The following is a 23,332-nucleotide window of genomic DNA, read 5'->3' as shown; positions in this document are numbered from 1 at the left end:
GATTGTTATCATATTGAATTCTGTCTGGAATATGAGAAATTTTTCAAAACAGAGGTGAGGTGTGGGTTTTGCTTTCACTAGCGAATCTGAGTTCGGAGTTGTTTTCAAAAGTGCTACTCAAAAATATTAGGAATTGTCGGATTGGATATGTTGGATTCTGATACCCATGGAAATCATGTTTCTCGATTTGAAGAAATCAGATCTAAATTTACTGAAAGAAATTATGCAGCCATCCCCCGAGTTATGTAAGAGATGTATTCCAGCAGACTCTGCGTAAGTCGAAAGTTAGGAAAGTCGAGAATTCTGCATTAGTGCTTCAGAGATTTCAATCTGTGCGGTGAATTCTTGCTGGAGAAATGCGCGGTAAATTGGTTGGTTGCACGGTCATTGGTTGCCTGAGTAGACTACATTGTTGCATCGTTTGCAGCCGACTGGGCAAGTGCTGGATTGGCAATAAGTAGAGGTCCGTGAAAGTGGTTTTATTTTTTGCTAAAATTCGTTTTAAAACCATGTGATTTCGGTGTTGTAGAAAATCTTGGTGGTGTTATTTTAATGCAACAATTTTCCCATGTTTATAGGTGTTTTATTATTTTACGCTACACGTTTCACGAATACTTATACTTATATTAAGCATTTTACATAACTTTTAACACAATTTCGATTGTACAAAATTTCTGACAAAACTAAATGAAAGAAATGGTTCAAGTTATATTGGTTTGAAGGTATATGAATGGTTCAAGTGTGTAGTCTTGGTGAATACGATCGGCAAACAGCAAATTCCCACTACCTTAAATGCGTATACTTCGATAGCCATTCCAGAATTTTTGGATTGTCAAGTTTCTCTGCTCTAACTAAAGCCTTTAAAAATGCTTCAGTAGTAGCAACAACAAGCTCCTCCTTCACTTGCTTTGACTGAGTGACAGTATGTTCAAATGATAGCTGTCGTTTTGCAGGTTCCCTTTCTTTCCCATGTATATGTGTATCGCTACTGATGCGCTTTAACAAAGTGTCACATCTTTCAAATTCAGATCTTTTATCGTAAACTTTGCACAGAAATACTCTGTCTTTCACATAAAATCCTTCTGAGCTAAATTCACTTGCCCTGGTATGAACAGTATCACTAGCTTTTGGCATTTTAAAATTCCTATCCTTCGTTCAATATTTAAAGCTGGAACTATGATTAAAAAAAGTGCAACCGCAAAACACAATCCATCATGATGGTGTTTTCAAACTGAGTGCCGGGTAGCTACGGTATAACCATAGTACTGTATAACTTACAAATTGGCGGAAATGTTTCATGTCGTGGGTTCCCTTTCGATACCCCTCACTCAGGTTCTGAGGGAAGGTAGGACAGCAGCCAGATACAACAAAATCGCTTAGTTTTGCTTACAGCTGTTGCCAATTGGTCAGGAAAGGCAGTGAAAGAAGCACACACAACAATACATAATCGGATTCAAAGAAACTTAAAACGAACTTGTCATTAAACAAATCGAATCGGGCAGTTGACGGCACGGCGCTATTGACGGCCGCCGTGGTCACCAGCCCGGCGGTGCGCCGTCTAAGGCGTGAAATACAGTCAGTGCTACATTGTGGCCGCTTTCTGACGAAACGACTTTTCGCCGCCAGCCATTCACGTCACGACGCCCTGAAATTCAGGCGGCTTTCAGAGAAGACGACTCTCTGCCACGCTGTGGGCCATGCCGTGAACGGTGGCCCGGTCCCAGCCAGCGGCCGTGTTTAAGTCAAAGAAATTGTTACATTAGACCCACACTCAAGGTTTTCCTGCTACAAGTTATCCAATAACGCTGTCTAATGCGTCGCGGTGAGTTACCGGAATTACTGCTCGGCATTGATGCATACCGGGCGCGTGAGTTTGTATTTCCGCTCTTACGCGGCCGCGTTAAATTTCTTTCCGCACATTTTTGATTCATAATATCTAATTCTTCAGGTGAGAAAGCACCTCATTCTAAATATTTCAGGATGGATACATGGGAATCAAAGAGAGAGGCTGTGATAAATTTAACGGAAAATTCTGGTGGAGAAATCACTACAGTGCACGATATTATGCGGATGCGTTATGCGCGAGACTAAATGAGCTAATTGACCTTGGAATCGTAATGAGATGGAGCAAATGAACGTCGGCAGCGTTAAACAATGGATTATGACTCATTAGATGGGATTTTTTCGCTAATCCACCTAAAATCACAAGTAACGTGAAATTTCGTTTTTATTTACTGATTTCACGTTATTTCGTGTTATTTCACGTTATTTCGCGATATCGTGTCTCGCACGAGACGAGAAATTCACGGACTTCTAGCAATAAGGTAAAGCAGGCAGGTGCCTATGAGCCCCGTGAGTTTTTCCCCACTTTCCTCTAGAAACTACCTCCCCCTTTTCCCCTCGACGGACCGCATCGCTTACTCTCCCCACAGGCACTGGAAGTGGTGGATGCGTATGTTTTTTTTTTCAAGCAAAATATGAACAGACTATAACAACTATATACTTTAAAATACAGAATGATACGTTAGCCATAGTATTTAAGATAACATATTACCTCTTACTTAGTGGTCCTTTGAAAATTAAGGGTAAGTCTCTGATCGCTGTGTCTTTCCAATGGCTAGGTTTGAAAAAGTTATATTTAGTCGATTTCTATTAAAATAATTTAGAAGATGATGATAGCATCTCTATATGATCCGATTTAAGGATTCCAGAGAGTGTTGGTAGATGTTTGTGGTTTGAGAAAATACGAGTTAACTTCTTGTCAGTAAGTCATTCTCTGTTGCACAATCACTGCTGCCTTATCGTGGGCCAAGTTCAATTACGTGGGTAATAACCAATTCCATTGGTGGCTCGTGAGTCAAATGCTCGGTGGGGCACACTTCACCAGGGGGTAAATTAAAAAAAAATATTTTGTTTATTTTAGTGGGTTTTTAAGGCTACCTAGGTATTAAATTTGTTTAATTTAAAATACTATAATTTAAATATTTATAATAATAAAATTTAAACCAAAACAAGGTATTCTTGAACACTGCAACACCAAGAATGAGGCTGCCAGCCGGCGCAGAGATATCAACTCACTAGATACGTCGCTCTGCGCATGCTCGGGCAGCGTCCCAAGACGCCAGCGCAAGCTTAGATGCGTCATAGCACCAGCAGCCCCCACCACTACCACTCTTCATATAACAGCATGGCAATGTATTGGGACGTTCTGGCTAGTGCCCCGCGGCTACAAATGCGAACTTCTCGCGCTATTTTTGCGTGTTTTCCTACTTTTTTGATGTATGCAATTGAAAAAAACACTTAATTAGATGTATAATTATAATTGAATGGGTATTTATTTAGTTTTATTTCCTTTTTCAAATATTTGGGAGGGGAGGCATGCGAGAGTCCTTAAGAGCAAGCTGCTACTTTCCAATTCTTTTCCGCAATAAAGATTTATGCTCAAACTTCATTTTCTTTTAAATCCACAGTTGGAAATGGCCAAACTTAAGGATATTATTTTTAAATATGTAGTTGAAAGTCGGAGTTTGGGTCTGTAAGCTGTGTAGCAAGATGTATCGTATAGGAGTGAGCGCAACCACTTCCATCGCTAGAACTGCAAATTTTCACGTTGATTGGTGACTTAGGATATATAAGCGATTTTGCTACAGAAATTAATGAAAATTCCTTCGGGAAATGATAAAAATCGGTCACTTTGTTTTGTTTATCACGTAAAAAACTATAACTATTTGATATTTTTTCTGCCATTGGGTATACGAGCGAATATCTACTTCTTCGTGCTCGCATTCGAAAATTAACGTAGTCACTTGAAATATGGTTATCACTTACGTTAAGTACGGATTTACATAAGTGGAGACATACGTAACTCGGGGGATGCCTGTATCTGGAAAAAATTGTATCTGAAATTTTGATTGAATGCTTTAGTGGATGAAACTTGATGAAGATATGAGGATAAAGTTGCAGGGCATAGCTTAGAAGCTGAAGATAGATTTTTGAAAGTGTCTGAAGAAAAGACCGGGTAAAGTGGATCAAGGCAATGAGTTGTTCAAGGATAAAATTTACCATGAAAAAAATATTTGTCATAGCTGGGATCTGGGAATTTTATCACATAACTTTGCACCTGTGTGCACAATGGAGTACAAAGTTACTTGTTTCATGCAGAGCTCATTAATCATATCAGCCCAATTATATGTCAGATGGTCACATTTGGGTTCAAAATATCTTCCTATGTCAGTTTATGAGTGGGTAGCTTTCTGAGTGACCTAATTAGCATATTATTGGATATTTACAAAATTACCAAATCAAATCTTATACACTGTACCAAAAACACTGCAGGTTTTTTTTTGCCACCATGCAGGTTATGCATCATGTTTGTCTACTTTCTTTCTTATGCAATGGAGATCCCTTGACACCAATCACTTCCTCCAAACATTTATCATTATCCGGCTGCAGTTTATCCATGTTGCGGCTTATTCATGCATGAGTTTTAAAATTTTTCAATGTTTTCTGCGATCTTAAAAAAAAAATAAAAATGACGCAAAAGCACCATGATATTTGCATTTTAATGCTAGACTACTCCGGACTTATTATTTCTACTAGAATTCTCTTCGTAAAATAGAATTTTTTTATTTACTTACTGACAAGGGGTGTTTCAAGTCTACTCAGACGTCTGTTCTAGCAGTGCTAACGACGATCAGCGGCGGGAAAAAACTCTTGATTTATTTTGAAAGATTCTTCAATGTTTAGCCTATCGTATAGTAGGAAAAAATGTTATTATCGATCTTTAATTGCATATTTCATATCACAAATTTGCAATTATCGCTGTGGCCTCGCATGTGGTTGAATGCGGCCCAAGGGAACTGGAGATTTGGTCACTCTTGGGCATGTTACGCTGCAATGAGTCAAGGTCAAACTGGAGAGAAAGGGAATAGTAGAAGCAAAGGCAGTGAGGGAAGTGGAAGTAGAGATAGCATGAGTCATAGTCGGGCACTCGCCTGCGTAGACAATTTTCCATAAGTCCTGGTTTCCTATAACCGCTGCTGCGCGATGGTGTGCATGCATGCCCATTACCATTACGGGAGTTAAAGAGCGGTGTGGGATCGCACTCAGTGATCACGGATCCGCATCCCACAGCAGTGGCATCCAGGCAACTTGTGTGAGATGCGACTACACGGAGTGGTGCCTGACAGTGTAGTTTCTGAGGTCACACAGTGGTTTTGAAGCATTTGTGCCAACCACTTTTCTGAATCCATGATCTTGCAGCCACAGATGCTTGGTTTTCGGACACCAGGTATCACACGGAGGAGTAGGAATGCGAGTGCAATCACGTTTTCGCTGCTAAAAAGATCACGGTCGGGAAAAGAACGCCCTTAACGATTTCGGAAAGCAATCTAAAATAACAGACAATGTGCATAATAATATTTAATCATTTGATTTATTTGAATTATGGTAATTAAATCATATTCAAGTGAAAGTATTCATGTTTTCCGATTATTCGTGCTGTCTGTCCCCATCATTAGCCCAGATAACCGGGACTATGCTGTACGTTCAAAATACCTTCCTATACCTACTTATGTGTGAGAAGCTATTCTGGTGAGCGAACAGGTACAGTGAGTCCTCGTTTAACGTTGTTGATTCGTTCCTGAAAAAGTCGACGTTAAGCGAAATAACGTTAAACGATGCAGTGTTTCCCATAAGAACCAATGTGAAAAATTTAAATTGGTTCCTAGCCATGTTCCTAACAATCCATTTCTTCGTGAAGAATCCAGAATTTCCCGGGCGAGAATCCAAGGAGGCCAATTATCGGAGCCGTAACTTTAAGCAGACTTTGTGACCAATCGGGAGACACCTGAATCAGGCCAAAACGAAAAAAATCTGAATCTGACACTCGGAAGCACGAGGATGAAGGGCGAGTCAATTTTCGTGATGATATGAATTCTTTAACCCGGCGGAAATCGCGAGAAACATTCATTACCGATTATTCACTTCAGCATGATAACGATTCATTCGAAACGAAACGAATTTTCATAACGAAAAGGTTGGGAGGAAGGCATTATTAAATGAAATATAAAAACTAAAAAGAAAGTATTTTAATGGCAAAACATCGATATTTTCAGTAACAGAAGAAAATTTAATTGTAAAAACTCGACCTGCAAACCTAAAACTCGACCGATCTCTCCAGCAGTTGCACCTTCTTCAATTCTTTTAATAATACCAAGTTTTTGTTCTAATATCGCCGTTTTTTCTTCACGTCTGAAGAACCGCCAGGATAGCCACTCTTCTTCGTGGACATTTTTTTCGGCTGGCATCAGAAAAATAAACGGATAATGGGTAAATGAGGCGATAATTATTCGCTCAGACGCATATTTAACATACGCTACCCACACAAACCTTTTCTGTCAAGCAAAAATTACCAATCGCATTAATATAGTAATATTTACTATACATCAGATGCGCTTGCGTCCTATTCGCCATTCATTTTTTTTTTCGCCGCGCATAATTTGAACAACGTTATCGCGAAGCAATAACGACGTTAAATGATCAAGGGTTTCAATTTTTGGACAACGTTATCGTGAGACAACGTTAAACGGGACGACGTTAAACGAGGACACACTGTACATATGTCAATAATATTTTCAATTTCAGGCCGCACTTGATTTTAAAAAAGCATTTCTATAATTTTTTCAACCCAAAAAATACTTCATTGCTCTAATATCAAATAAAAAATGCACTTGCATAAAAAATATCCAATGATCCAATCGCTGAAATCAAGGATCTGGTCCATATGTGTATCTGAAAAAAATCCTGGATCTGTCCATCCCTAATTTCCCAGGTATTGAGATAAGTGCTCATTGAGTAAGAGAGTGCATTGCTAACAAAGCGTAAATTTTAAACAAAGGGTCTGCTAGTGGAACAGAAGGCAGGAAAATGCCAAATGTAGTTAATATTAGATCCCTCTCCTGAAAATCTCATCTCAATATTGAAATTTACATTAATGGGCAAATGAAGTTATGTTTATTAAGATAAAGACCTCTTACTTCTGTTAAATTACAGGATCTCTATGTTCTTCGGCTGGTGTTGCTGTCTCACATCATCAAGATAGTTCTTACAGCAGACTTTGAAAGTTTGAGAGAAGAACCAATGGAAGTTGATGGAGCTGCTGCTGCTGCTAAGAGCTCCTGTGGGCCATCATGGGGTGATGAGGCTAATCTATATGCTGGAGCTGAAGGTTTCCAGACATTAGCAGCCAGTGTTAGGGACGCTGCTGGGCTGGACCCAAGTCCCATTTTAGATGTTAATCCCAGGGTTCTGTGGAGGAAAGTTGCTAATGACAGGTAGGATATATTTATCACCATCATTTCCAAGGGAATCAGTTTTATTACAAATTGTAGTTTCTCTCTTAATGTAACTGAACTTGGCTGTTGCAGACATCATAGCTATAATAAAAAATTAATTTAGGTTTGAATTAATTGAAAGCAGTGAGCGGCCTGAGATCTAAGAGTAGAGAGTGAGCTTTATGAAGAATCTATCACTGCTAAGTCTTAAAGAGCTTAACATCTTAAGAATAATGTTAAAGTTGTCTATATTACTTAATGCATTGCTTCACGTTTGAATGTAAAAAATTATTTTTAGGCAAATGTTATTTTCATATTTATCTGAAGGTCGTAGGAATTCTTATTCCCAAGTGATTTACAAGCTGTAATCAGATTCAGCATAATGTCAACACTCTCTGCCATCAGTGGCGGATCTATGGGGAGGGCTAAGGGGGCTATAGCCCCTTCCTTGGGTATCCAATTTACACTAGATAGAATTGTAATTTTTTCGAATCCCACTACCACTGAAATTTTAACCCCCACTTAGCCCCCCCTTGTCCCTACCCTGGATCCGTCTCTGACTGCCATCATCTATGCTATTATACTAATTCACAATTCTCATACCAACCAGTCTCTATAGTAATGCCTGTGGAGGATGAAGTGTTATTGTTAGTGGTCAGAATGTCTGACAATATATTGCATGAAATACCCTCAGGGTTAGCAAAGTTACCCATATATTGATGAGTGGAAGTGAAGTTGTTGGAAAACTGCTTGAAAGTTTGGTATCAATATGCCATACACTGACCCCCGAAACAGTTTGTGCTCTCTGCATGTGATTCTTATCCAAAGATCCAAACATTCTTGTTTTTACAGAGGTATTTCATAAATTTTTTTCTCACTTTTAGTATGGCATTCCTGCGCTGTTCCGCTCTGCTTGCCCATTTCCTATCTGGTGTGGCTCCTTCTTCAGCCCTGGAAACTCCCGGGGGTGCCACATTCCATGCATTGTGTGATTACCTTGGTTTGTCACCGTCACATAACTCTCCTACCTGCCCTGCATCATTAGGACTGGATGGATCGTGTGACGTCAGTAAGCAGTTAGCTCTTGGGTGAGTAAAGTCTAAATGCTATTGAAGACAAGTGATTACATTTCCTTGGGTTGGAATTTGAAGAATGGAGGTATTCATCAATATTGCTTGCAGCTACTATTCTTTTTCATTGCCCATTGTAACGTGAAAATTAACTTAGAGAGTTGTATTTCTTATCAAAAACATGCATAAATTAAAGAATATTAAGCTTTTTTCTAGTTTTATTCAATACTCACTGCATTTTGATTTGCAACTGATGATGGCTCTGTTAGACAAAAATTGTATTGCTTTGAATAGAATTGGGAAGAAATATTTTTCAATTAATAAGAAAGGTCTTGTACTTGTGATGACTCTGTGTTGAAACATGTAGTTAAATAAAGATGTTTCATATTTTTCAATTATGAATACCTTCCACGTTATCAAGCCTCGATCTGCCACTATTAATTAAGCTACTATCCATTTCAGGTGGTCTAGAAATCGCCGGTTGAAACGACTTCTTCAACAGAATGTATCAAAACCCTTAGACCAAAGGAAAGGACCTGCCAGTATTCGTCAGCCTCTTGGGGTCAATCAGTTAGTCACCCTTCCTGAGGATTATAGTGAACTGATAAATAAAGCATCTCTATTTGCATGTCCAAATTCAGACCGTGAAGATTCCCGGAATCCTACCCTGTGTCTTGTTTGTGGCGAGATTTTGTGTTCTCAGGTGAGGAGTTCTGCTGTGTATTTAGACTTAGTATCTCTTGCTCTAAAGAGCCATTAGCATTTAAAGTTCACTTGTAATGTTTTAGAAAGAAGGAGTATTGCAGATTTTTTAATATATGTGATTTATAAATGAAAGTCTGCTATTTTCCAATATATTAAAATTCAATTTGAACAGTTTTAATGTACTATATAATCATGAAAGCATGTGGGGTCTAGTTTTTGGTAACCTTTAATGACTAATTAGTACTGATCTTAAGGTGATATTTCTTTATTAATATTTTAACGATGAATTATATTGCTTGAGGCATTAATTTAATTACACCCATGTCTCGTATAGCGCAAGGGATGCGTTCCTTGGGGTCTTTGCGCTATACGAATTTGCGTTATACGAGAGCGTTTTAACATAGGGAAGATAGGGATGCGTTCCTGGTAGCATAGGTCTTTGGTATTGAATTTCCTCTAAAACATCTATATTCCCATAAAAAGCCTTAGAAAACATTATTTCTATAAATATTTATAGTTTAAAACATCTTTAAAGATAGTATTCACGCATTCAAAGACTTTTATTCACGTTAAAAAAAATTCTTACGTGCTTTCGAAATTCCATCCTGTCGTGCGGGTGGGCTAACATCTGCTATCTCAGGGGATCGTAATGCGTTGCCGGCAGTTGACGATTTTTCAAACTAGTCTAAAAACAACTGTTGTGTCACCCAGGCCCTTTTGTAGCTCATCGAAATGACAGGAAAATGCTACTTTAAATGCCATTTCATAGCTAGCGGAGTTTATGAATGATAAATCATTTTAATTTGAAGTCCTCCGAGTCATTAGCAGCTACGTGAAACAGTCTTTAAATGCCTTGAAACCTGACCCAGGTTTTCCTTCCCTGAAAATGAATGAACGAGAATGCATTCTTTTCCAAAAGAATATCGTCTCGTCAACAATAAAAACTAGTTGAGGGGGAAAGGAGCCACTTTAAATAACAGCTTGTAGTTCATCAGAAAATGTTGTGGTGGCCGCACTATCAACACTTGCAGATTCACCTGATATCGCCGCACTGAAAATACCTGCTTGCCGTTTAAATTCTGGAACCAACTGGAGCTTTCACTTAATGTCTCGGAGCGATTACCACTCTCGTCTTTTTGTACTGATTTACCATGAACTTTCCGTATGTGTAGACCGCTTGGTTGAAGTTGGTGCGGCTGAGGTCACTGATATTTTAGCTTCGTCTTTATTCAAAATAAGGCATCGTGAGTTTAAACTTCCACGCAATATCGCTTTGACGCTCTCCATTTTCAAAGCAATTGACCTCTCTCAAGTCCTCTTCTAGGTTAATGGTTTTTCTTGATAAATTCTTGATTTTTCTACACGCATTCCTATTTTTTGCCATATTCTCTTGGTTTTTACTCTGTATGGCTCTATCTAAATCACCTTCTTCTGCTGAACTGTATTCCTGAGACGCAGAAGGCCTATGACTGCAGGGAGGGAACGAAGCCATTGTGTTTGAGACTCTATAGTGGACCCTTTTATGTGTTGATGCTATTCATGCGCAACTCGGCCACCGCTCCATTTCTCCCCCGTGAATACCGATGACCTTGAAGGCTTTAGCGTAGACCCTCTACCTGGAAGTCAATCGCCCGGTAACCTACGACGGCAAAAATACGTCTCAAACCGTATTGCTGAAAAAAAACTCATTTCCACTAGCCCCACGCTTAATTAACGATCTAAATTATTCATTATCATTCTGTTAAGGAGACGAGATAAATCTTCGGTAGGCCAGCTATCTGGACCCAATGACGAGTAATACTTTTGGCAATTGCACAGCAATGAATTTCGATTAATATATAAACAAAAAAGAAGATTTGAGGCAAGAAATAATATTAACATGCGTAAATTGATAGAAATTGCGTGTGTACTTAGCGCAAGTTCACGTTTTATCACGAGAGCGTTTAAAAATTTTGATTAGGCTACACTGCGTTGCAATGTTTCCCCGAGGAACGAATTTGCGCTATATCGAAATTGCGCTATACTAGACATGGGTGTATTACCATTTGAAGTGGAATAATGTACAGTGTATGACTACATAAATTAGTATAATATATCTTTACTTTATGCTATAGAGGTGATAGTTGGGAATTGTTTGATGCTTATGTTTGAGTTTTTCAACTTTTGAAAGTATGATATTTAGTTAAAATATTTTGTTCTTGCTTCATGTAGAGGCCATGAATTATTAAAAGTTGAAATCCAGCTAAAAATAGATGGGTAGTTGTTAGTTATACTCAATCTTAAAACCTGATGCGTAAGAAATTTATCATTTGCACATTTGGATGATTTTGCTTCTTTGACAAATTTTTTCAGAGTTACTGCTGCCAGATGCACATAAATAAAATGCTCGTAGGTGCATGTAATTACCATGCACATCATTGTGGTGCTGGTGTTGGTCTTTTCCTGCGGGTCAGAGAGTGTGAAGTACTCATCATCTCAACACCAGTCAAAGGTCAGTTTATTTTGGTTAACTAATGAAATACAGCAGTTCCTGATTATCCGGGTGCAGTTTATCAGTGTTGCAGCTTATTTGTGCTTGTGTTTTACGCATCTTCAATGTTTTCCGCGATCTTTATAAAAAATTTAATCAGACCCAAAAGCACAGGCATATTTGCCTTTTCATGCAAGGCTACATGGGGCTTATTATTTCCATTAGAATCCTCTTGCAGATGACGATCAGTGGTGAGAAAAAACTCTTTGATTAATTTTAAAAGATTCCTCAATGTTTAACTAGTCGCAAATTAAGAGAATTGTTGTTTACAATCTATATTTATATATTTCGTATCGTAAATATGCAATTATTGCCGTGGTCTCTTATTCGGTTGAATACGGCCCAAAGGAACCGGAGATTTCGTCTGCACTCGGACATGTTTACGCCGCAACTAGTCAAGGTCAAACAGGCACTCGCCTGTGTAGACAAATTGCCAAGAGTCCCGGTTTCCTATAACCCCTGCTGTGCGATGGGGTGATCGCACGGGAACTCCGTGTTCATGTTATCTAAACATTATGGTGGTGATCGCGTTCAGTGATCAGGAGACTTGCTCGAGATGCGACTACGCAGCGTGGTAGCTGAAAGTGCAATTTCCAATGTCGTGCAGCTGTTTTGAAGCATTTGTGCAAACTAATTTTTTGAATCCCTGCTCTCGTGCGGTTGGGAAAAGATAGCGATGAATGATTCAGGAAAGCAACCTAAAATAACAGGCAATGTGCATAAATAATAATAATGTGTTTGATTTAATGAATTATGAAAATTACATGAAATCGAAGTGAACTTTTGGATTATTCATGTTTTCCAATTATTCATGCCGCTTCTCCCCATCATTAGCCTAGGAGTATGCTGTAAACACAAATCGGTCAAGTAAATCAATTTTTTTAGTTTAATTTTCTCTGCTAAATGCTTTCAGAGACTTACATAAAAATTCTATTTATTAAAAAAATTTCCTGTTTTTCCTTTTTACTGTTGGTGCAAAGTATGCATACTTGAGTTTAGATACAAATAACTTAAATGAGAAGTATGATACTCTTATTATCTGTCTCATTCAAACCTGTGCTTTTCAAGCAGAATATCAAATTTAGACATTCATTTGAAATTTTTCTCTTGAGGATGTTACGTCAAAGCAAACCTTTGTTACGGTTTTTGAGCTTAGTGTCAACTTCTGAAATTCTGAACTCATAACTTCTACCATGTGAGTGCTTGAGGGTCAAGATGTTCATACCTCATCTTGACTGAATTGATACTACCACTTTTATGCTGGATATTTTTCCGAAAAAAATACATTTAAATCAAACAGGCACTCGATTTTAGCTCTAATAAATTTATTCAGCTACCTATTTTTTGTACTTGCCAAGTAAATCTGTACATGGGTTTGTTGTCTGTAACTCCCAAACACTATTGATCCTATGTGTGATTTTGCTACTAATTTCATCAGTTAGCATGGAGTGGGGGTGGTAAACCTATGATAAGTACCCATGGTGGCACACAGCTCTTATTTTGGCAAGCAGAGCTGGGAGGGTAAGGGCAATGGGTTTGGTTGGTACGCGAGTCAAGCAAGTGCATTCTTATTTTATCATTGCTTAGGCGGGGGAAGTATTTTAATATAGTTCTATTTATGTCAACTGGCTTTGTACAGAATTCTAAAGTGGTCTCATTTATTTCCAGGCTGTTTACTTTTAGCTCCATATCTGGATCGTTATGGTGAGAGTGATCCTGGCCTTAGGAGAGGAAATCCCTTGTGGCTTTGTCATGAACGTTATGCCAAGTTGCATGCCCTCTGGTTATCTCACGCCCTCCCCGAGGAAGTGGCAAGGGCGTTAGATGCATCTTCATCTCCCACAGCTCCAAATACATCACCTACTCACCATTTACTCATGACCATGCAATGGCAGTACCTGTGAATGCCAAAGGAAATCTATTTTGTGGTCAAACCCATTTCATTATTCATTTCACAGATTTTACTCTCGGAGCAGAATGAGTGCTAAACTGGATCAGTGATGATAGTTGGTGAAAGTGGTGCTATTTTAAGACCTGCTTCTTAAAGCTGCCGAGCACTGAATTACATCCTGGCTGGAGACCATCCCTATTAAATGGAACAAGAGGCACTCAGAGTGTTGGTGTCAGACTGATATTGAAGAACTGCTAAGCCCACTTGCCCCAGAATGTCTTTAGATTACCTAAGAGCACAGTTAATGCAACTCCTGTTGAAGAATGTGCAATGCCAGGAAGATAATCGTGTAACTAAGAGGACGCAGGTCATTGCTTGAGAGTGTATGTATAAATCAGGTATTCTTTTTCTGCATAAATCATGGTCAAATCATCTTCCCTGAAAAGCAACGTTGTCATCTCAGTTTGGTTTTTTTTGTTATAAGCTTTGTGTGTTAGTCAAGTGGGAAGAAAATGATGGACTAGATGTGAATTTAGCTTTAAGTAATACAAAGAATCAATGAAATTTGAGTGTCATCATGTCTTTTATTTTATTTTTTTGAAAGGTTGTGAACAATACTTTCCTAGTGAGATCTGAAATTTAAACTAATCACGTGATTGAATGTTGTTGATTATTAGATGCCTACAATGTTAATAAATAACATTTAATTATTTTTGGCTTTTTTCCTTCAGTATCTAGGTTGAGTTCATATTTTATCAGCTAATATCATCCATATTTCAAATTTAGGAACGCCTGCAGCCTCTTGACAATCTCTCAGACTATTAGAGTATGTGCACCCGGGAGGAATACGATTGAAATGCAGTTTATTCGATAAAGTGTATCGTAAATATCATTACTTTCGATTAACAGCATTAATTGTTGCTTAGTTTGTTTAATAATTAATATGCATTGTTTTCGCAACGATATTGGGCAGACGAAAACGCTCATCTATTGGCTCCTTGGTATGTGACGTCATTCTGTTCTATCTCATCAGCATGCAAGGTGTCAATCGTGTTATGATCGTGTTTATGATACCATAAACTATGTGTGCATTGGAAAAAGTTGGTGGATCTGATCTGTGTAAAGTGAAATACGTTTAAGTGCTTATCATGGATAAGGTTCCGTGAAGGTTTCTTCAAATAATATCCCGAAGGTGGATACTTCAATGATTGACCGTGCTGATTATGTTGGACTATACCTACATGCCTCGGCACGAAGTTTTTATGTTGAACTGGAGCTTTTTTGTTGTGTTGCCTCATTCATAATAAAGAGCAATCAACGGGAAACCTAATTGGAAATTAGGTCTAAGTGAATTAAGTAAGATTGTTTACAGTAGGTAATTGGTCAAAAGTTTGTTAGCACGATTCGAAGGTTTACGGAAGTAAAAGTGCCGGTACGTAGATAACTATCGATATTTGTATTATTATAATTTCAAATACCGATCATTATTTAATTTATCTATTTAACTATTTTCTATTCTATTATTATTTAACCTACTGACTCGCGAAAAATAATTTTTCATATTCAGTTATGACCCGTGGTGAATGGATGAATATCCATAGTTCATTATTTAATTGCCGCTACTGAGCTGGGTTCTTCTTCTTCTGGGCTATTTAAGGTCTGAAACGTAAGCACAAATAACTGAAGTTACATTTTGGTCCAGTCTAAGCAGTAATCTGATCTTAATTTCTTAAAAAAAAACCCACTTTTTATCGACGTATTTGTTCTTTCGTAGAATTAATGTATTCAAAAGCAGAGTTCTGGTTATCTCAATATTTCTACAAGTTATTTTCATTTCGCTAACAGAGATATGTCAGTCAGATATACATTTGCTTGGTTGAGGTTTATGAATAGCATTTGTGAGGTATATCTAAAAATAATGTTATTGAAAACTTGGTCCGGATGAATGATGGAAATCTCTCGGGCTGGATATCAAATTTTTGATAGTTAGATCAGACGATTACTTTTCATACTTACAGACGATTACTTTTCATTGTTAATTTGTTACTAATTAGTGACTTAGTTTTCACGAATTAAGTCATACTATTTTCAAGGATCATCACTGTTTAAGTGTCTCTTAATTTTAATGTCACTATAAATCTGCAAACGAACGCAAATGCGAGAACCGATGAGTAAGAAATACGATTAGGTAGTTCAAGTTAGAAAAGTTGATAGAGACTTGTCGGCAGCGTAACCGAGAAATAAATTAATTAAAAGATGTAGATGATGGCATGTACACACGTTTAATCTAGTTCATAAGCCATTCCATGGCTTCTTTCCAAACTTAGTGTACGCTGTAGAGGGGCTCACCCTAAAGAACAAGGTATGCCTGAGAACACATCAAACAAAATGACGTCACAGCCTTGAGAATATGGCTGACTGGTGTTTCAGCGCATCATTAATTTTGCAAGTTTTAATAATTAATATCTCGCTTAAAAAGTACCTCTCTATTCTCAGACTCGGAATTTAGCCTAATTGAGGATTAAATTTTTTTTTAAGATCACTTCCCAAAAACGTGCACATACTCTAATATGAAATTTTCTTCCAGGTTTTCTATCGCATAACTTTAAACAATATGAGATTAGGTGGATCATTTAATGTTCTTTGTGTATGCTTTCCACTTGCTAAATTAGAGTAGAACCTCAGATATTCAAATCTCAGTTATACGATGGCCTCACTAATACACCAATTATTTTTTGTCCCGTGAATGACCCCATATGAAACCATTTATTTTCAACCTTGTTTAAGAAACTTTTCATGTATTTGATGAGATCGGTTACAAAACATTTTTACAGTCCAATTTCTTGAAATACCTCACTTTTACGACTTGTAGGATAACTTTTCTATGAGAAGATTGCAGCACGCCTGTCGATTTTAGTCACACGAATGGGCATGCTGTGCACACATTTCACGGAAATGCTAATGAAGAATAATAAGTTTTCAATAATTAGAGATGCTGTTCATTAGATATTAATTATAATTAAAGTAGATGATAGTTTACCCAGCATTATGAACTAAGGAATAACTAACTCTAACGGAATATTTTCTAGAATTTTGCCAACTTTATATTTTGTCACCCCAGTGAAATAATGCCTAAATGAGCCGTTGAAAATTTTCCTATACCAAAATTTTGGCTTCTAAAGTTATCCAAAAAAGATAATCGTATTTCTAGTATTTGCGTAAGTTGATGGTGATTCAACACGATAGTGAAAGCAGCATGCATTGTCTCATTCTGCAGGCTTACCCCACATCCGTGGGACGAATGGAGTCAGAGGAAAGCTGCTTACGTGGCACGCTGATCAAAACTGACTCAACTTTTATCTCAGTGGGTTTAAATGAAACATGGTTTGGCCTTGAATTGTTATTAGCTTAGATTTGAAAGGTGGAAAGCTTTTATTTTTAACAGAACAGGAGTTAAAGTGAATACCCTTGGAGATTAACTCGTGTTGTCAGTCGTCACGTAATCAATGAAGTCAAATTCAAAATGTGAAAGATACAGCAGTTCCTTTTAACTCAGGAATGGGTTAGTACCATTAAATCGAATTTAATGCAAAAATGTTCTGCTGTTGTTATCAGAAATGGGAGAGCAAAAAATTACATTTAGACTAATCACGTGGCTTGTGAGTCGAGGGTCCTGGCCTGCATTTGCAGAAGGATGCCGATAGAGAGGCATTACCCAGCTGACTCCATCTACTCCTGCTAAAATTTCATCTGAATATTCTTTTTTTAATGAGCAGACATTCAAAGAGAGAAAATTTTCAAGGCTCATAAGCTGTTTTTGTTCATTTATCACTCGCAGTCGAAATGGCAGTTGTGAGGTTAGCTAAATTTCTCACTTTAACCCTTTCGAGACGGTGGAGTTTTCGTCTTAGCATGACTGCTGTACTGAGCCCCAAGAGACTCTTCTTTCTCGTGGTACGGAGCATTTTTGGAGGGCATTTGTTAAGAAGGGTCTCGCTGAACCTTTTTCGACCCCTCCACGCAGGGACTTCGCATTATCTCGGACTCCAAGAGTAGTTGTGCTCCCTCCTTTCCGGGTTTACGGCCATACCTGCGGCATTGGTTCGCGGTCAACTTATGTATTGCTTATATGTATTTAGCAAATGGATAATTGTTGCTTGCACGTAAATTACAGACTTTGAATTGAATTCCTCATTTTTATCTGAGCATTGTCAAATTTTAAACTAAGTTCTAAGGCCATTATTAACGCAGCAACAATTTCCATGTTGATGTTTATATATAACTCGAGATATAAGTTAATATTTATCGTAGAATTTCGTTTAAAAATTGTAAACGCTGCTCAAAAGACAAATAATTCAATTCTTAGTTTATTTTTCTTGAGAAATGACCAAATATTTATTTCGAAACCTGACTGGATAAACAATTGAATGACCGCTGTCCCTTACCACTAAGAGGGGTCATAAAGGACAAGGGGTCCAGGTACCTGCTCCCGGATTCCGAGGGTAAATCCTAAACCCTGCAGGGTTGGGTCCCGAAACAAAGACGTCGTATACGACCATCCTAAAAGGGGGAGAGCTAGAAAACGTATATGTACATACAGCTTTTGTTCTCCTGGCTAGCAAAATCTCACACGTAAATATAAGGCCATCCTCTCCCGGGTCAGGAAACATCCACACGTGTATAGTAGGGAAAAGGTTAAAAAAGTGATGCAAACATCAGAAAAATCTTAATTTCAGGATATCGTAGGTCCTGTATGTTCTGAATTATCTATGGTATGGTATTTTTAGGAGGTAACAGACTGCTGAGGTCATGTGCACCATTAGGTAAGGGTAGGGAGGCAATGGTTGAAAGAAACCCTGTGTCAGCATTAGCAAGCTTGTAATGAAAGGCACCAAGGGGACCACCAATCCCTGTCAACCGTTTTTCCTCCCTCCATTTTTACCCTCTCCCTTGTACCTTTCCTCATTTGTTTCCCCCAGTCATTCCTGTTCCGCTTCTCTCTTGAGAAAGATGGGCTGCGTCCCATCAAAAATTCAACCTAACTATCCTCCATAAGTTCCATCTTTTTTATTTTTTGACCTAATTCTTTGAAAGTAAAGGTTTTGCAAATAAATCATGAAATAATTTACAGTTAAAAATCTTCAATGTAGAAATGTAGTGCATGGAAGTACCTCTGCAACTAAAGATTTTATATAATTTTACGAACTTGACTTTTGTCATCCTGACAAAATGACTGGGCTGTCACAAATTGCGGAATTACTAGATTCGGTATTTTTCTGTTTTTATTTCAAAATGAAACGAATTATTCATAAATGTAAGAGTAATAAGAATTCCAGTTTGTTACATGCTTAAATTTTACTGATAGCTTGGAGTTCTCTGGGAAATGCTTTTTCTCTCAAATTCAAAATTATGTCTTAAAAATAAAGTTGTACTCTTGAGAGTAAAATTTTTCTTATGATGATAATTTGAGCAAAAACAGCCTTGCTTAACTTAGTGCTCCCGAAATTAAAAAATGAAGCTCCAAAAATTGGGGAAGGGGAATCAATCAAGGGAGTAGTATATCTACATGGAAACAACGGTATTTTATTTACCAAAGTATAATGGGTCTCGTAGTCTTCCATGGCATTCAGAATTCGTGGATCTCTCCATTTCCTGGGTTTTCGTCACGTTTTGTTGTCAGAGGTGACAACAGTTTTGCCAGGATTCCACCAGGCGTCTTCAGGTAGAAGTGATGCCTAACCAGTCTTCTCAGAAACAAGGAGATTCTGATACTCCCGGCGAACAAAAGAAACTATTCTGATGAAGAAAGAGGACTACGTAAGCCCTCATTTAATGAGATTCTAACAATATGCAGTACTCACTCTAATGGGCCTCAACTGTATAGGTTAAGTGTCACTTCACCCAAACCATCACAGTATTTTCTAAAAACTACGACAAGTAACTTTCTCTCGCTTGGTGATTGTGCCCAAATAAAGTTTGGGATTCCCTTTAATTCCACTCTTAAACCTCATTATTTTTTCATAATCATTGTTCTTTTTGCTTGTCATTGATCATTTGTCATTCACATTTTTTCCTAATTCTCATTGTCACCGATTTCCTTCTTTTATGAATTATTTTGTTTTTGGATGTTTTATTACCCATATCATCCCTTTTTTCCTATTTGAGTAAAAATAGTAAAGAATAATTAACAAAATTTCACATTGTTTTTATAAATAATTGATTCAGAAAATTGCAATTATTTAATTTATTTACAAAAGTTGAATCAATAATCACAAACAAAAAAGTATCCAGAGCTATTATTTAAGTGAGAAAAGTTTAGAAAAATTACATTAAAAAGATTAATTTGTCAAGGAAAGCAAGGCCTCTACAATATTCCCATGGTGCTCACGGAGTGTGTGTTCAGCTTTACTCCTTGGAATTTCCATTTCCTTTACCTGAAAAATGAGAGAATTACCATAGCAAATAAGTAGCTAGCATTATGTTTGACTAAGCTTTGATTCAGCTTAGTGCATCACGGAGGAAATTAAGAATAGTCACATAGTAACAGCCTGTAGAATTCAGCATTACAGCTCCTAGGTTAGGGGAGTGAGTGGCAACTCCTCCCACACTACTGCTGACCCAATGGCCACATTTAAATTCCAAGAATATTTCAATTTTTAGTTTCCCCAAAGACAGCTTATAATTGCTGACCCACCATTGTAACCAAGGTTTCATTTCCATCAACATCAATGGAACCTTTATATTTGTATAGTACATTTACTAAATGTCCTCCAGTGAAATTACAACCTTGGCTTTCCCTTTAATTTCAGCTACTGAGGAGAAAATTCACTACTTTCTGTGGATTGGTCATTTGAGTGCTTTCTTTTACTTAAATACAAAGTATAACAAACAAATTCCTTAAATCAGTAAAATTATTTTATCTTCAACACTGACTGTAGATGCTATATCCTCGACATACTTAAGGTCTGCAACATGCCACCACAGTCACAAACCCCTCCTCGGAAGTGATTCTAATCTCCAACAGCTTGCAATGCTTGAGCCCTTACTTCGAGGAACCAATGGTAAATGGATTGGGAAAGAAATTTTACTTAATACAATTTTATTTCAACACAATGTTTCACGATGAATGAAATTACCTAAGTTACTTGTCAAGGAACCCCGTATTGTTCACAGATTTTGGTCCTTCAACTGTGATCACTTTCAGGCTTCTGTGGTGGTTCAGTTGCTTGCTGGCCTAAAGATCCTGACTTGAAAAGTGACCTGGGAAGGGTTTCTGCTCTCCAGGAATGTATTTTAACTGTTTTCCAACATACTGATGAGCAGAGAGGGTAAACTAGACGTAAATTCTTAAGCTTCAAATAAATTGGTAAGGGGTTGCCATGTCACACAACCAAGGCCAGAATTTTTTTGCCCAATCCCGCACATCCCATCCACCAAATTTCTTCTTTCCATCAATAATCTTGTCCTCATCAAAACGTTTTCCATTTCAAAAATGACAAAAAGTGGAGATAGGTAAATTTTTGGGCAAGTAGAGGATTTTTTCATTTTCTATTTATAAAAAAATTAATTGTATTCCGAGTTTTGGGATGAACCCAAGGATTTGAAAACAGGAACCTCCGGTCAGCAGCCCAATAGTCTACCCTGCCACACTCCCCACCCAACACTATTGTCACCCTTATTAATCTTAGACCACTAATAACAAGTTAGTCTACATCCAAGAGAAAATAACCTGACAGCCTTGGCTCCAGCTTTCAAAAACAAAGATATGAATACAAAAGAGCAAAATAAAATTCTCTCTTTCTAGACCACTTACTTTATCCCCTTAAAATAAACACTACCCTAATGCAATTACTTACTATTAACTCAACATCCTCTTTTTTAATAGACACTTTCAGAAGCTCTCTTTCTTTAGCCATTTTTTCCGCCGCTTCCTTATTTCTTCGGTCACCAATCAGCGTCATAGCCTATTATGCGACCAAAGGAAAAAGAAGGAAATAAGTCGATGCACAGTAACAAATTCTCATTTCTAATTTTATTCAGGTGAAGGTTTAATCGACGATGAAATAACTATCTTCAAAAGAGTTATAAAACTATAAGAATTAAATGAATGCACAATCACATTAATCATATATACCACAAAATATGCATGCCAGCGGCGAACACTGCATGTTCGTTAAATGTTTGGCTAACAGTGATTTTTGAGAGAATTAAGCCAATTTGATATAACAATAACATAATAAGTCATTTACTTACACCCGTAAATGCATCAGACGCTGAAATTTCTTTTTCCTCCGCATAGTCTGTGACCTTTTCTAAATCTGCCGCCCCACTGTCATATTTGGCCACTTTTTTCTGGGACTTCTCTTGCTCCAAATCCTCGCTACCATCTCCTATACACTCGTCGTCTGCCATTACTATTTGAACTAATTTATGCTTCAATTCCGAAAAATTCTCAGTCGCGTACACAGGGATACTCGTGCGGTTACAAGGTTACAAGTCTTCCTCACCTCACGTCCCTCGCGTTGATCTAGTCCGTTAAATTCCGTTCCCGTGTTTACGTCACCACGTACCAGTTCCAATCGTTTAAGTTGTCGCATCGAGTTATCGAACGATAGTCTATTGCGTCAACAGAGACCTCGCTCCTCGTCTAGTAGTTGTTTCCCTCAAGAGATGTCGTGCTTCGATCGAACGTACTCAGAGTCCTCTGTGAGCTTCTCGTAGCACTACTCTTACCAGACATTCTGGTGCGATAAGTGTGCTATTACGAACACGAATATTACAATTAATGTAATAGAGTCCCCTTGATTACGAATATAAAAAACGGATGTCGCTATTCCATCGGCCGATTATACTTCGTAGTGCGCGTGCTACTACCCCAATACAATATTTTCTAGCCCAGTGCGCAAACAGTTGCTTCCCCAGTATTCGGCTATGTGTCGATCACCGTATTTAAAACTGCCTTCTGCGTACATATCAAATCAAGCTTTATTCAACCTGAATCCATGGCGCTTCTCTATTTGAACTGTACTGCGAGACAAGATCTGATTTTAATGTAAAACGGTGAATTTTAACAACATATCTTCATCGATGTATTCGCGATTCAACCAATTTATTTTATGCTATTTGTAGTTATCTTGCTAGGTTTCGTTTTTACGTATTTTATTTATTTATTTTCAACTTCCCCGTAAACAGCACATTAAGACCTTTAAAACGGATGATTTAATAACGCACGACACAAACATCCATGCCCTGGGAAAGGGAACACCTACCTAGGCGGGATTCGAACCCGCGACGTTCCCGGACATTACCCCTCCGCCACCTAAAGCAGCCCCAAAAACACTAATGAGCTTTATGGGCTGCCAGCATTGAAGAAGATGAACAGTTAGTCAACATTACCCCACCGGCCGAGGTACACGCTTGTTTTAGAAGCTAAAAATCTTAATATTAATTCAATTTGTACAAACAAAATTTTAAGTTACTACCTTCGAAACGCACGTACTGGATCAAACATGGCAATAATCTAAATAAACAAAGTTTTACTTTAAAAATTGATTAAATGAACTGGACCCCTTTATTTGATGAGGGTCTACAAAATATATTTTACTAATTAAATCAGGTTTTCCAAACAAAATTCATTCACTTTATAATGAAATAGGTTTTTAATAACTATTAAGTAATTCGTATACTTAATCACTTCAGTCATTTATAACTTTGAGTTACGTACTTCACATTCAGTGCACATTAGGATTATAATTTTCAAATTCTTTAGCTCGAAAAAATAATGAGGAAATACAAAAATGTT

General features: G+C 37.7%; 2 protein-coding genes across 8 annotated transcripts in view; one reads left to right on the top strand and one right to left on the bottom strand.

Moving 5' to 3' along the window:
* LOC124169084 (E3 ubiquitin-protein ligase UBR2) overlaps positions 1-14,242 on the top strand; it is a 115,407-nt gene extending 101,165 nt beyond the window's left edge. For all 7 annotated transcript variants that reach the window (XM_046547612.1, XM_046547604.1, XM_046547578.1 and 4 more), the window contains 5 exons: positions 7,054-7,334; positions 8,219-8,422; positions 8,867-9,107; positions 11,462-11,600; positions 13,308-14,242. In XM_046547612.1, coding sequence (XP_046403568.1) covers positions 7,054-7,334; positions 8,219-8,422; positions 8,867-9,107; positions 11,462-11,600; positions 13,308-13,543 — 1,101 coding nt within the window. In that variant the 3' untranslated portion in view covers positions 13,544-14,242. The remainder of the gene's footprint in view (positions 1-7,053; positions 7,335-8,218; positions 8,423-8,866; positions 9,108-11,461; positions 11,601-13,307) is intronic.
* Positions 14,243-19,759: 5,517 nt separating this feature from the next.
* On the bottom strand, positions 19,760-22,110 carry LOC124169075 (huntingtin-interacting protein K). Its single transcript, XM_046547552.1, has 3 exons — positions 21,784-22,110; positions 21,387-21,494; positions 19,760-19,964 (listed from the first exon to the last, which is right to left on the bottom strand). The coding sequence occupies exons 1-3, from the start codon at positions 21,940-21,942 to the stop codon at positions 19,869-19,871; spliced, it is 363 nt and encodes a 120-aa protein (XP_046403508.1). The 5' UTR covers positions 21,943-22,110; the 3' UTR covers positions 19,760-19,868.
* Positions 22,111-23,332: the final 1,222 nt, after the last annotated feature.

Source organism: Ischnura elegans, chromosome 1 (genome assembly GCF_921293095.1).
Source record: "Ischnura elegans chromosome 1, ioIscEleg1.1, whole genome shotgun sequence".
Lineage (NCBI taxonomy): Eukaryota > Metazoa > Arthropoda > Insecta > Odonata > Coenagrionidae > Ischnura > Ischnura elegans.
The sequence above is the reverse complement of the archived record's forward strand: the minus strand, read 5'-3'. Positions and strand labels throughout refer to the sequence as shown.

Coding starts and splice junctions, on each gene's coding strand:
- LOC124169075 (XM_046547552.1), bottom strand. CDS start 21,942: ATGGCAGACGACGAGTGTATAGGAGATGGTAGCGAGGATTTGGAGCAA. Junction 21,495..21,783: donor CGTCTGATGCATTTACGGGT/GTAAGTAAATGA, acceptor GTCGCATAATAG/GCTATGACGCTGATTGGTGA. Junction 19,965..21,386: donor AAGAGGATGTTGAGTTAATA/GTAAGTAATTGC, acceptor CTCATTTTTCAG/GTAAAGGAAATGGAAATTCC.